This window comes from Populus trichocarpa, chromosome 7 (assembly GCF_000002775.5).
Source record: "Populus trichocarpa isolate Nisqually-1 chromosome 7, P.trichocarpa_v4.1, whole genome shotgun sequence".
Lineage (NCBI taxonomy): Eukaryota > Viridiplantae > Streptophyta > Magnoliopsida > Malpighiales > Salicaceae > Populus > Populus trichocarpa.
Window position 1 is genome coordinate 7,211,937 of NC_037291.2, and position 12,423 is coordinate 7,224,359.

General features: G+C 44.3%; 1 protein-coding gene across 1 annotated transcript; it reads right to left on the reverse strand.

Annotated features, from left to right (window-relative positions):
* Window positions 1–1,805: 1,805 nt before the first annotated feature.
* On the reverse strand, window positions 1,806–8,035 carry LOC127905564 (ATP synthase protein MI25-like). Its single transcript, XM_052454556.1, has 3 exons — window positions 2,704–8,035; window positions 2,589–2,607; window positions 1,806–2,459 (listed from the first exon to the last, which is right to left on the reverse strand). Exons 1-3 carry the CDS (start codon window positions 2,999–3,001, stop codon window positions 1,868–1,870), a joined length of 909 nt encoding a protein of 302 aa, XP_052310516.1. The 5' UTR covers window positions 3,002–8,035; the 3' UTR covers window positions 1,806–1,867.
* Window positions 8,036–12,423: the final 4,388 nt, after the last annotated feature.

A 12,423-nucleotide genomic window follows, 5' to 3' on the forward strand; every position in this document is an offset into this window, starting at 1 on the left:
GGAGAAGGTCGTTCAGTCACTTTCCGGGCTCTCCTGACTCTTGGAAAGGTAGCTTTTCGGTAATTAAGACAAGAGCCGATTCAAAGGCTACCGTCACTATAATTAGGAAGATTCGAAAGGGGAAGAAAGATAGCCCGTCGCTTCTTCGGTGGGATTGGGTCTATCCGCTAAAGTCAGAGCTCTTCATCTTGGGCGCAATAAATCACCAAAGAAGGTGGGCAAGTTCACCAGAAAGGTCAGACGTACCATGGCGCACTCGGGCATCTTGGTGCCAAGCAGCAGCAACTGCCCCCATTCATGAAAACAGAAATGATGATGAGCTAGTCGAGCTAGGGGCTGTGAACAAGAAGCAGCTCCCGGAAGAAAGGTGGGGCTCTTTCTTTGTCCTGATTCCCACTTTACGTAGTCTTTAGACTCACTTCGGTTCACCTGGTCTACTGATCTACTCCGAGCGGTACCATCGATCTAGCAGACCAAAGGACGGATAGACACTTTCTAACCCGGTCCACCCATCGTCGGCTTCTTCGTCTGATCTTATGGGAAGTCTAAAGGCGGAGAGTCTAAAGTGACGGTCTTCAGTGAGCGTGGTGAGATCAAGCAGTTGGGAACGGATATCGAGGGCTTGGAAAACCGCGAGGCGAGTCTCGATGTCTGGTTAAAAATCGGGATTCCGGAGAAGGAAGCCCTGCACGAGAAAGATCCCAACCCAAAAGGTTATGCTGGGCTAAATGCTAATGCTGGTTTAGAAACCTGATCATTTACGCCTATAGTATAGTATAGCCAACAAGAAAGAACGTTACCTAGACATGGGCATAATCATGTCATGAGTTCATGAGCCAATTCAAAAGCCCTCAGTAACTGTTGTGGTACTGATACGCTCAGACCGGGCTCAACAGCATAGGATCTCCATTGACCGACTCGTCACCCTTTCCGATAGATCCTGCCCCATGGGATTGGCATGACTTTAGGATCCTTGGGTTTGGTAGACCTTCATACAGGTCTCGGCGAATAAGAGTTTCCATTGTTCCGCGATAGCCTGACGAGTCTTGGCGGCTAATGACGAGTCACGTAATAGTGAATGAATTCTCTCAATGGCTTGTGACATGGTCGAGCTCTATGATCACGAACCTTTTCCTCCTCGTGAGCGGCTCTTCCCGAGCAGCTTTTCGCTTATCGACAGGCGCTTTGGAGCCTTATGCGTTATGGGATCTAGCGGAAAAAGAAAGAAAAGATATATAGTAAGAGAAGAGGCCCTTAGTTGGCGTAAGGCTTCTACCAATAGCCCCATATTTGTTGTGATAGCCCTACTTCTTGAGCTTCGGCTTGTCTTGTAGAGCCTCGCGAAATAAAATAAAGAAGAATAGTCAGACTAGGTTGGTCGACAACTTCTTCGATGAGACAGATCCTATGACGTGACGGTCTCGCCCTATCCAATTTAGCTAGTTGCTGAAAATCTGTCGAGAAGCATTTCCGTCACCCTTGGTCTTGGGGACTCAATTGCTCCCGCTTCTTCTGGAAGAAAACAGGGGCTCCCCAATCTTTTCCCCAGCAAGAGAAAAACTGCCTTGGAGGCTGGACTCTAAATAGGTCGTGATGACTTCCTGAAATTCTTTCCTGAGCGAATCCCCTTCCTTAACTAATAGATGCTAGTTGGGGGCCATCTGCTAAACCTAGCCCCAGTCTAAATAGAAGGGGGTTTGGCTCCAGGCTCCAACTCGATCTTGTGGTAGACTGCCCTCCTAGGGGGCACTTGGCAACTCACTCGTGGGGCATTCAAAAAATTCGTGAGTACTTGCTGCACTTCCTGAGAAAGAAGTCGTCTTGGTATTGGATCCGCTCTTCTGTTAGCATGAAGATGAATTATCTTCTATTCATCCTCTTTATTCTTAAGAGAACCCCCCACCCGAACCTTTCTTAAGACCACCAAGCCCTCTCGAATGAGTTCTACTTTTTTAGCTTTCAACAAGCAGGAGGGGGAAAATGCTGCACTCACTAAGACGTGAAACTTTGTGACTAGATCGTCCTGAAGACGGATGCGACGGGAAGAAGTGGCATTTAGAAGTGTTGCTAACTTAAGATTTAGGTTTCGGCATAACAAAGCTTGCACTGTCTTTTCGCACTTAGGCGTACAGCGTGCCATTGATAATGATTCTACTACGGTGCCACAAATTCTTAAGCTGATCCTAAGTAATCGTTGTTGTTCATTGGATTCCAGAAGAACTACTTCGTTAGGATTGAGGAATTGCAGCAATTCTTCCTGAATAGCCTGAATTCTCCCGTCGAGAGTCACTTTGAAAGTCTTACCTAAACTCTTCCGACTGAATATGATAAAGCCTATAAAACAACAAGCTACTATCATTTCTTCATTATAGATTAAGATCTTCTTTGAACTTAATGCACAAATAAATAGAATAGCAGCAAATAACATCTTTCTAGCCTGCATACTCGTGGAAATCAATCTCATTTAGAAAGCTTATCTCTATCTTTCAGCAACTGAACGGGAAGGAAAGAAAAAAAGAAAATAAGACGCATGCGGAAATTCATACATATGCAGAGAAAGGCTTCCTTTGCGCTAGAATCAGATGCGCTCGCCCAGCGAGAAAGGCCCTTTCCTGCCAACCAAGTATGAATCAAAAAGAAAGAAGAGAACGAAAGGAGAAGATAACTTCGTATTTTGGTAATTCTCTAGGAGTCATGTTTAACCTTGAATGCTATTAATAAATTCTACAGCAATAGTCCCTCGGACTCGGAAAGTAATAACGAAAATGGCTAACCCAATAGCGGATTCCGCAGCTGCCACCGTTGGAACCAATAAAGCAAATAATTGACCCATCATATCATCCAAAGAAACAGAAAAGACCAAAAAGTTCAAATTCACAGCTAATAACATTAATTCAATTGGCATTAACATAATAGGAATATTTCGTCTATTAAGGAGGATTCCCCAAATACCTAAAATAAAGATGATCATAGAAAATGTGAAATATTTAAGAGGATCCATTTCGGGAATGTGGAATGTAAGAGAAATTCAAATGTTATAACTCCAGTACGAACGTCATTCGACATCCGAAAAACTCCATGGACGCTCAGGGTCGGGTCGATGAGGAAATCTCCATTTCAAAAGAATGAGAAGAGCATGCTGGGTTACCTCATTATGTCTGTTAACTTAACTTTTGTTTTTAAAAAAATGAGGAGTTCCCTGCTCTCTGACCCATTGTGGATTTCGTGGGCAAGCTCTTCCCAAGTGTGCCACTTTGGCTTGGCGGTCTTTCACCAAGGGCAATCAAATAAAGCTTTAGAACTGCCACAAACGTAATACGGAGTTGGTCGATACTTTGGGACTCCAGTGGGGGGACTCCGCCAAGGTATTTATTGTATTGCTGAATAAGAAAGTAAAAACAAAATCCGTAAACGATAAATGAAAGATAATAAAGAGACTTTTGAGTATAGATCGAAGACAAAAGCCAAGTCCATTCCATGAGAAAATGGTAAGTGTAGTTTATGCTGCTTCGCTCTCAAGAGCGGTATACCAGAATAAAGATTCTATTAAGTCATAGCTTATAAACTATGACCAGAAGGCCAGATGTTACCATTAATTATCTCCACCAGAGTCGATGGAGAGAGGTTTATTGTAGATTCGAACCCGAGATCAAGTTTGACGGAGCGGGGCAGTAGCTGCGAACCAATACTCTCGCCAGGAGCACCAGCCTGTGCCTCCCATCGGTTTCGATTCCGATTTGACAGCTGAGCCTATCTCACCATACGCTAATGAAGCGACCGCCAAGAAAGCTTCTCTGTGAGAAGAGTTCCCGGGTTGACATGCCCAGCTATCTATCAACATAGAAAGATAAAGCTATCTCGACTCTCTCTAAGTTACCTGTACCAATCTGGAAGTTTACAAGTCTATTGGGAAGTGAAGTCTGTCTCTGCCCCTTTAGGCAATTATCTTCTATTAAGATGAAGATCTGGTACCAAAAGGAAAGCATTGATTGGACTAGCTCGCAAAGGAGCCTAGTTTCTTCATGCCTGGAATGAGAGGAATTGACTCGAGTGTTAATGAGAAGGAGAGGAAAGAGAGAGGGCTAAGCGCCTTAAGGCGGTCTCAGGCTATTTACATTCGGTCCCAGTGCTCTGGGCCATAGTTGGAGGACCCCATTCCTTCTACAATTGGCATTGATCCAGTTTCCGTTGTCTTTATAGTCCTATTTGCGGACAGTTCAACTTCCTTTTCTTCCTATATGTGTCATGGTCATTACTATAGCCTCTTATTAGTGAGTTATGCTGATATGAAGGTTGCTTCTGCCTTTGATTCTGCCTTTATTGGATAGCCAGTTGTTGGAGTCCTGAGGCAAGCGTATAAAAATACGTCTTCCCTGTGGGTTTGACCAGTCTTCGTTCCAGTTGCAGAAAAAAGCTAAGCTCTGTAAGCCATCGAGTTGGAGTAGCTTTCCGGAGTGCTTCTTGTAAGGAAGTCCATTGGTGTAAGGGTTACAACAGGTAGGAAGCTAGTGTCAGTCTATAGCCCTTCTATGTCGTCGATCCAACCGAGGGCCTCTATACGAGCATGCGAGCTCTGGTTCAGCCATTTCCGGTGACATTTCCAGGACTCCTACTAGCCAGCCAGTGCTATTCCTTCTCCTTGTGAGCCAAGAGGGCTAGTGAGGGCTTTAGATATTTCCACGGTAGGTCTAAGGGCTAAGGTGTAAGCAAGTGAGGAAAGCGCAATTCCGTATTTGAAAATATAAGTACCTCTTTTTTAGGAAAGCTAGCCTAGGTTCGTTCCTTACTTTAGCACTCCAATTTGATGGGTTAGCTTTCCCACGTACTTGACTTTGCTTCTAACTCTCTTAAGTGTGAAAACTTTCAATACATCTATTCCTAGCTCTTACCCTAGCTACCAAGACTGCCTTAATGGATTAGTAATAAAGTATCAAAGGCTTTACTTACATGGTACCTCTTATTAGCCCAGGCTAACTATTCGAGTTTCTAGTTAGTAGCGATTCATTATAGAATCCAAAAGCAAAAACCACTGAGGGAGGAGTCTTACTCTTTTTAACCAGTTTTCCCAAACCAAGATATCCTGCCTATCCCCGAAAAAAGGGACTCTCTCATTCTCTTCGTAGCAAGAGTGGTTTTGACTAAGCATATGACGAAGGATCGGCCGAAGCTAGAGCTAAGTAGCTGTGTCAGGGTAAGTAGGGAAAGCATAGGTGGACTTATGAACATTGATTGGATTGGTTCATTTCGTGGCTAATCCGAAAAGGTCAGCCTATAGACAGACCTAATTTGGATGGAAATTCCCACGGAGATGATTAATAAGATATCCCCGGGCTGGCTATGTCATCTGTCTACGTTTAGAGTGCTTCCCCGCAAAAAAAGATGGAAGCCTATTTGCTAATACCAAGCAATTATCATGATGAACTTTTCGACAAAAACAGAGAAAAACAAACAAGATAGCAGGTTATTATCTTAACCAAGACAACAAGAGCGACAAAACACTATAGCGAGGATACAATAGATAGACTTACCCGAAGAACCAAAAGAGATATTTCTTTTTAGCCTTCGTCCCTCGGCGGCCTCCTCTTTAACTAGGGGGTTACGCCCATCCCATTAAAAATCATTTGAGCTTCCCCTTTCCTAAGATCCTGGACGTGGTACTGACGCATGAACTTGGTTACTGGTTTTACCGGTTGGCAAGTCAAGTAAGGAAAGGTCTGTTCATTTGTCCAGAAATCCGTTTTCGGCCTATATATCGATTGAACCAGGGGCTGGGCTCATGTTGTGTTGACAGACATAAGAAGTAGGATTAAGAATAGGGGAAGAGCAGCTCTACTTCTACTTCTGCTTATGGAAAGACATAAGAAGCACCCTCTAAAACATGCAAGATCTCTTATTAAGCCCTTGTTGGCATATCAGGTGCCATTGAACACAGTCCAGGGAAAGCATCTATCTATAGTGATAGTGATCCATCGCCTTGACTTGAGTACCACATCTCTTTCCTGCCCGCTTGTAGCGGTTGGTTAGACCGGTTAGAAGCAGAATCGAGAAAAGCAGAACAAGGGCGTTCAGGCTTTCTTTCTGAAGAGATGGGCGCGATCGTCTTTGTTTGAGGAAGAAGCATAAGCGCCCTTATATTTATATATAGTAAGCAAAGGGCAAGGCCTACCCTTAGTTTAACCATCTCTCTTGTATCTCTCGGAAAGCCTTTTGGTTGTGGGGCTATTGTTTCCTTGAGACAGGGTTTGAGCCCTGGTGCGGAGCTCGTTAGTAGTCTGACTTCGGGAAGATCGGAAAGCACTCAGCTAAAAGCATAACAACAATCCCAGCCCGCAACAGCACTAGTATATGGTGTCGAAAGCCCGAACACAAACAAGCTCACCTTATTCTTAGAGAAGGGGGCTAAAACGAGAATAGGAAAGACTTGGTATAGAATCCGTGCCTTCGTTCCGGCTATAATTAGCAAGCGAGTAAGGGAACCGCTCCTTCCGTTCAGGAAGAGCATACAAGCATTACGGGACTTTTTCATAGGAAAATGAATAGGACTCTTCCCAACTCAAGTCGAGCGAAGCAAGTTCTTATCTCTTATAAAACACTTCTGTTATAATCAAACATAAAAGAAATGATTTCATGTTGTGTTTAAAGAAGAATTGAAGTCTGAACTGGAAGTTGGCGCCTGCTTGCTTACCAAGCCACCCACTTGTTCGACAAAGACGGAGACTACGTATGGTATCCTGCTCTTATAGTAAAAAAAGGCGATCCTCCGCTCAATAGAGCCTAGCCCGCTTAGCTACATGGCCCCTGTCTCGCTCGTCCAAGATTAGGGTGCCTCTTTCTTTCAGAATCAGAATAGCGGCCCTGGTTTAGCTCCCGTTTTGCTTTAGAAACGAACAAGATATCAGGGCTCAAACCGCCAACTCCAGCTTGGCTTTCTTCTGTTCTAACTCTCTTCATCTCCTTCCTATTCAAAGCCAGGTTGTCAGCCGGGCAACAGTCTGGCCTTCTTTTTTGCTCTTCACTCGTCAAGCTTTTCCTTGTCCATAGAATAGCTTAATTTTTTCCTAAGTTCGTAGCCTTAGCAGCAGCAAACCTTACTTAGCTAGCGCTACCTTTAGAAACAAGGCCCTAGCTTATCCTACTCCTTCTAGTCCTTTTCTTTTATGGATTCCTATTCTTGATCTTTATATTGATATTCTACAGTAATAGGAGGTAGTAGATCAGTGTTCGAATAGGGCTGTAGCTGCAAGGAAGAATGCTTTGGACAAGGAAAGGGTAAAGAATTTTATGCTCTTAGTAGCTTCTATAAGAGGGTATCCTATTTTACTGCTGCCAAGCCGCTTACAATAAGAAAAAGGGCTGACATCGCTCCTCACACATCAACGACCGGATAAACTGAAATTGCACAACCAACAAAAAGCTAATTTCTTGCTTCGGGAGAGGAGTTATAACTTAGACTCAAAAAAGAAGTCGAAGTCAATGGCCCTTGCGATAAGGGATTACAACAAAAAGAATCCTTAGCCCCTCGATCTGAGTCCCTTTACCCGAAAGCTTAGAAAGCTGGAAGGCTAGGAAAAAAGTAAAGACAAGAAGATATAGGATGACGATCGTTCGGGAACCATAACTAATGGGGCACCTCACTCGGAAAAGAATAAATGAAAATCAGGACGAGAAATCTTACAACAAATTAAATTACATTAGGCATTGCCCTTTACACACACGATTTGGAATCCTTACACCAATAACAACACAATATAGATATGGGATGGGACTGCCGACTTGAAAGAATCGAATCACCAGTTCCGCGCTTGTACCCTGACGGAGATTCTCAATAAAAGAAGGAGGATGGGGATCCAATAGAGTCTTTAGCCTGAGTCTTAGAGTAGGCAAGAAAGTCTACTCAATCAATGAGAACCACAGCGAAATGCTTCTGGCATGCCAAAGCAAGGTAAGCGATCGATTCTATCGATTCTCTTTCCCAAAGTCAAATGCTACTGTACTGAGCCAAAGCTTCATGCCCTTCTTGAATCTGAACTCAATGATTGAAAGTCCAAGCGTGCTCTCATTGGCAAGAAAAGAGGCGTCTATTTCTTTTCTCGGAGCTCTTCCCTTTGCTATAATAGGGATTGAGGTAGAAGCTTTTATAAAAAGTCTGTCTATTTGCCTTTTGGCACTTTCAGAATAGAATATGCTGTTAGATTTAGCCTGCTATCTTACTAGAAGAAAGATTCCAAGTTTCAAAGGTGTCTAGCCTTCTTTTGTAGCAAGAAGGTGTAAATTAAGTAAATCAGAAGCATGGACTGTGATTGAATGTTCTCTTACAAGACTAAGGTCTTTTGAAGACTAAGGTAATAGTGCTGGTCTACCCCGATTTACCCATTGATAGGGACCGAAAGCCTTGGTTTCTCCACCCCTATTTGATTTGTGGAGCTCTATTGAGAAAGACCTTGGAGGCCACGTGCCAATCATGGAACCATCGATTGCCAAGTCGCGTCCTTTCATTCGCAGAAATCCATGATCCCTCACGATGTTGATTGATGAGGTTGATGGAGCTTACTCGCCCTCGGTCAGTAGAACCCTAGTGAGGGAAGAGCACCCGCTTACTATATTAGTAGGGCACACTACTCTAGGAACAATAGCCAGCCGACTAGTCTCTTATACAATCATTTGTGGACTTAGATATGCCCCTGCTCTTTCTAGTGCTATTGCCCCCGGGGATAGAGAGATTCTGGGACATAGACAAAGAAACCCTATTTAGTTTAGGGAAACTAATTCCTTCTTCTTGTCCTTCGATTGTGCCCATCTATTAGGATAGGAATCGGAGTTAGCGGGCTAACTATGTCGGGTTTACCGGGCTAAGGTAACTATGAAAGGTAGGACCTCATCTCATTCCGGAAATGAAAAGATTCACTATTTCCCTGTGCTTTGACGGAGAAGTGCGGTAACCCCGCCAATCAAATAAAGTTTCCAAGCCTTCAAGCCAACCCCGTCCGATAAGGTAAGGTGTCCTGCCCCGTTAAGCCCGCCTTTGATTTTTTAGACCCAACAACCGACTTTTAGCTTAGCTCCACGAGAACCAAGCCACTGAGAGATCTCTACATATAGTAGGAAAGCCAGCACGCTCGGGGACAGATTCCCAGGGGATTTTGTTGGAAAGCACGGCCACCATTGGTCAGTACTAGACACTCGTAGCCTACCTCTTATAAATAGATCTGGGGTTGTAGAAACAACCCCCTTATCTCCACTTTCAGGACAGGAAAGGGCGATCCATTTCCAGCCTAAAAACACTCGACTTTGAGCCTAGCTCAGGAGAAAGGCGCCAGAGGAGCAGCTCGACATAGAGTTAATTTACTTATTCAATTCAGGGCGCGGGAAGTCTCTCCTTCTTGCCTTGGGGTCGAGGTCAAGACCAGAAACTCGTAGACTACCCTTTTAGGAATAGATCTTATCTTAGAACCTGGGGTTCTTTGTTAGCACCTTCTCGCACCTCTAAAAGGCGGATCCATTTATATACGAAAAACCACGACTTTCTTTTATTACGGTCGGAGATAGCTGCTACTTACCTACGACTACTCGGCGGTCTCAGAGACCGAACTAATCTATTAACACTTAGCCTTATCTATTAAATGAAACCTAGCTCACGAGAACAGAGCAGAGGTCGAGTCTCTAGAATCCGGAGATAGCCTTTTGGCTTTGGGCACCTTTTCCCAACTTACAACAGTACAAGAAAGGCTGATCCTAGGTATAGCCTAACAAACCCGACACCGACTTTATATTACCATAAAATAAAGAGTGCTTGGTCCCAGCTGAGCTCCCCCTCTTAAAGTTAGGACTTTTCCTTCTTGCTTTTCCCTTGCTTTCTCCCTCATGTAGTAAGGAATTGAGAGGCAGGAAGCCAACCCCCAAGCAAGTGGATAGATATAATCTTAGGGTAAGTACTGCTATGAACTTCCTTTGTGTATTGGGAGTGTAATAAGGCTTCTAAGCTTCTAGTTTTCCCTTGCTAGTCTTAGATTGAACCATTCTCATTGCCTCTGTCCTTCTATCTAGAGAGATAGATGGGTCAAGTCCTTACTTTCTTCCTTCCTAAGGTCAGGTTTTTCTTACTTGTTTTCGTTAGCTCATCTTTGAATCAAGAAGCGCATCTTCAAGTGCCTCTTAAATGATTCTCCTAGTGATGTTAATATCATTCGATCGTCTTGTGTTACTATATCCTCATCCTCTATCGGACTCTTATGTCTTAGCTTCTTCTCTTAGTCCTATCGTCCTGTTGTTAACTGTAATTTAGAGGAGCCGGCTAATAACCAATTAGCTCGTCTGGCTGGTAAAGAGGGAATAGCTAGGAGGCTTTCCTCTTCCTAAATAGGGATATGGCACTTCGTGTTGTCAGTTAGCTACTGCTGCTGGATTACTCAAGGTTGAGTCATCAATCACTTTACGAGGTTATCCTTTATATAGGTACGAGCGTAAGGGTCTTGCCTGTAGGTTTAGAGCAATAAAGAATGAATGCATTAGAACGAATTCGATCTAGCCAGCTCTTGATAGTAGCTCCCCTTTCTAGGGTTAGCGCACGATAGGAATGAATTAAACAAACAAATAAGATCTATTGAGTGAGAGCTATAGAAGAGAAGGCCAGGCCAGAAGAGAATGTCTTAGCTGGGAGCGGTGATTGTTCTTGTAGTCGGATAGGGCGCAAGGGCACTTTCGGGATGTTTAACCCTGTTGCGTAGGCGGAATAGAGTAGCTTGTTGAATTCCCAAAAACGGCAAGACTCTCAATCTTTGAGACCGTGGGCCTCAACGTTCACTTCAATCGCAAGTCTTGACTTGAAGACCCTTGAGCTACAGCACTAAGCCAAGGAAGGGCAAAACATCGGGTCATCCTTTTTCGTCGAATGTCCCGGGCCCGATTTAGAGAAAGAACTTTTCCTTTGCTGCAGGGCCGGGCATTCAAGCGCAGAGATGGAGATGGCTCTGCTGCGATAGAGGATGAAGGAGAATCCGTAGGCAACTGGTCGTTCCTAGAAGATGATAAAGATGCAGGCTGCTCTTTATAAGAGCGAGGTGCAAGTGCTGGCTGCTCTTTAGAGGGCTGCGACCCCCTTGGGACTCTGACTCCCCCTGATGCACGGGAGGCGCGGGAAAAACCACTGATCCAGAAGATGCTGATCCAATAGGCGCCTACTAAAAAAAGGGGGAGTAGAAGAACTCGTGCTCATGGAAGGTAACATGCCGGCTCGTTGAATGGCTTAACCGGGACTTAGACTACATTTAGGAGAATAGACTCACCGGGAACACATTCACTACTGGGCATTGACATCTTAATGCGTTGCAATCTGGACATTGATCGATCTTTATGCTTCCCAACAGCTATACAATCCAAATAAATCGGCTACCAGTACCTATACGCTCGAGTTCTTGAGACCGGGGAGCCCCAGTGCAGGGCCAATTTCAGTGCCGGTTGGAGACCTGGTTCGAGATGCATATCTTGAAAGAGAGCCATCACCTCGCCCAACATCCCTTCCTTTTCAATAGTCAATTCGAGAGCCAAATCAAAAAGCTTAAGAAGCAGTTGATCTTGATCCAATTCCCGATGCATGGGGCGAAATGCTGGTTGAAGCCCCCGAATGGGAACCTATCGAACGGGAATGAGTAGTAGTGCTGCTTGCTATAAATATCTTTTTGAGGACGTCAGAAATTCTTGTGAATTATGAATCTTCTTCGATTGATGGATAACAACAATAAAGTGGGAAAACGATTTCAAAAGATGCTTTCGAAGTGAAAGTGAATTATATCAGATTATCCACCCTGAAAGCGAGAGCTCGAGGCGGTGGGAAAGGAGAATCAACAAGATAGGATGCTCTGTCCCAAAGAGTAGGAAGATTCCAGCTTTGAATCTTGTGCTTGACGGTGATCATTTCTGCCACGTCATAGAAGTCCTTTAGTGCTTTCTCTTTCAATGGGGCCTTGCCCCTTCTTACTTTCTTTATGATATCGGGGAATTTGTTATCTTGGTCCGGTAACTCCATAAAGGGCTGGTGGGTGGGGGTAGAGCCTCTAGCGCCAATGTCGATGAATCAAAGGTGTCTGCTTATGGTATGGAATAGGAACAGCAAGAATGGAACCGCTATCGCTTGTGTCCTATCATCCGCGCCTCACTTCTTTCATTCGTCAGTATGGGTAGGTAGAGTCCTTTGCTCGTATGCTTGTACTATAGTAGCACCAGTCTTCCTTCCTTTTTAGTGCACATGAAACGGAAACCCTAACAGGGACTACCCACACGGTGATCAAAACTCTTCCTTCTCTGCTTCACTGTCAATTGATTGGCGCATGAATGAAGCTGTAACAGAGCATGTACGCGACGATCAAACACGGCCAGCTGCCTGTGATAGGAAAAAGAAAACTTGATCAGATAGTTCGTGTGGTAAAC

Bases quoted from the DNA above. Each gene is read 5' to 3' on its own strand.
- LOC127905564 (XM_052454556.1), bottom strand. From the start codon at position 3,001: ATGGATCCTCTTAAATATTTCACATTTTCTATGATCATCTTTATTTTA.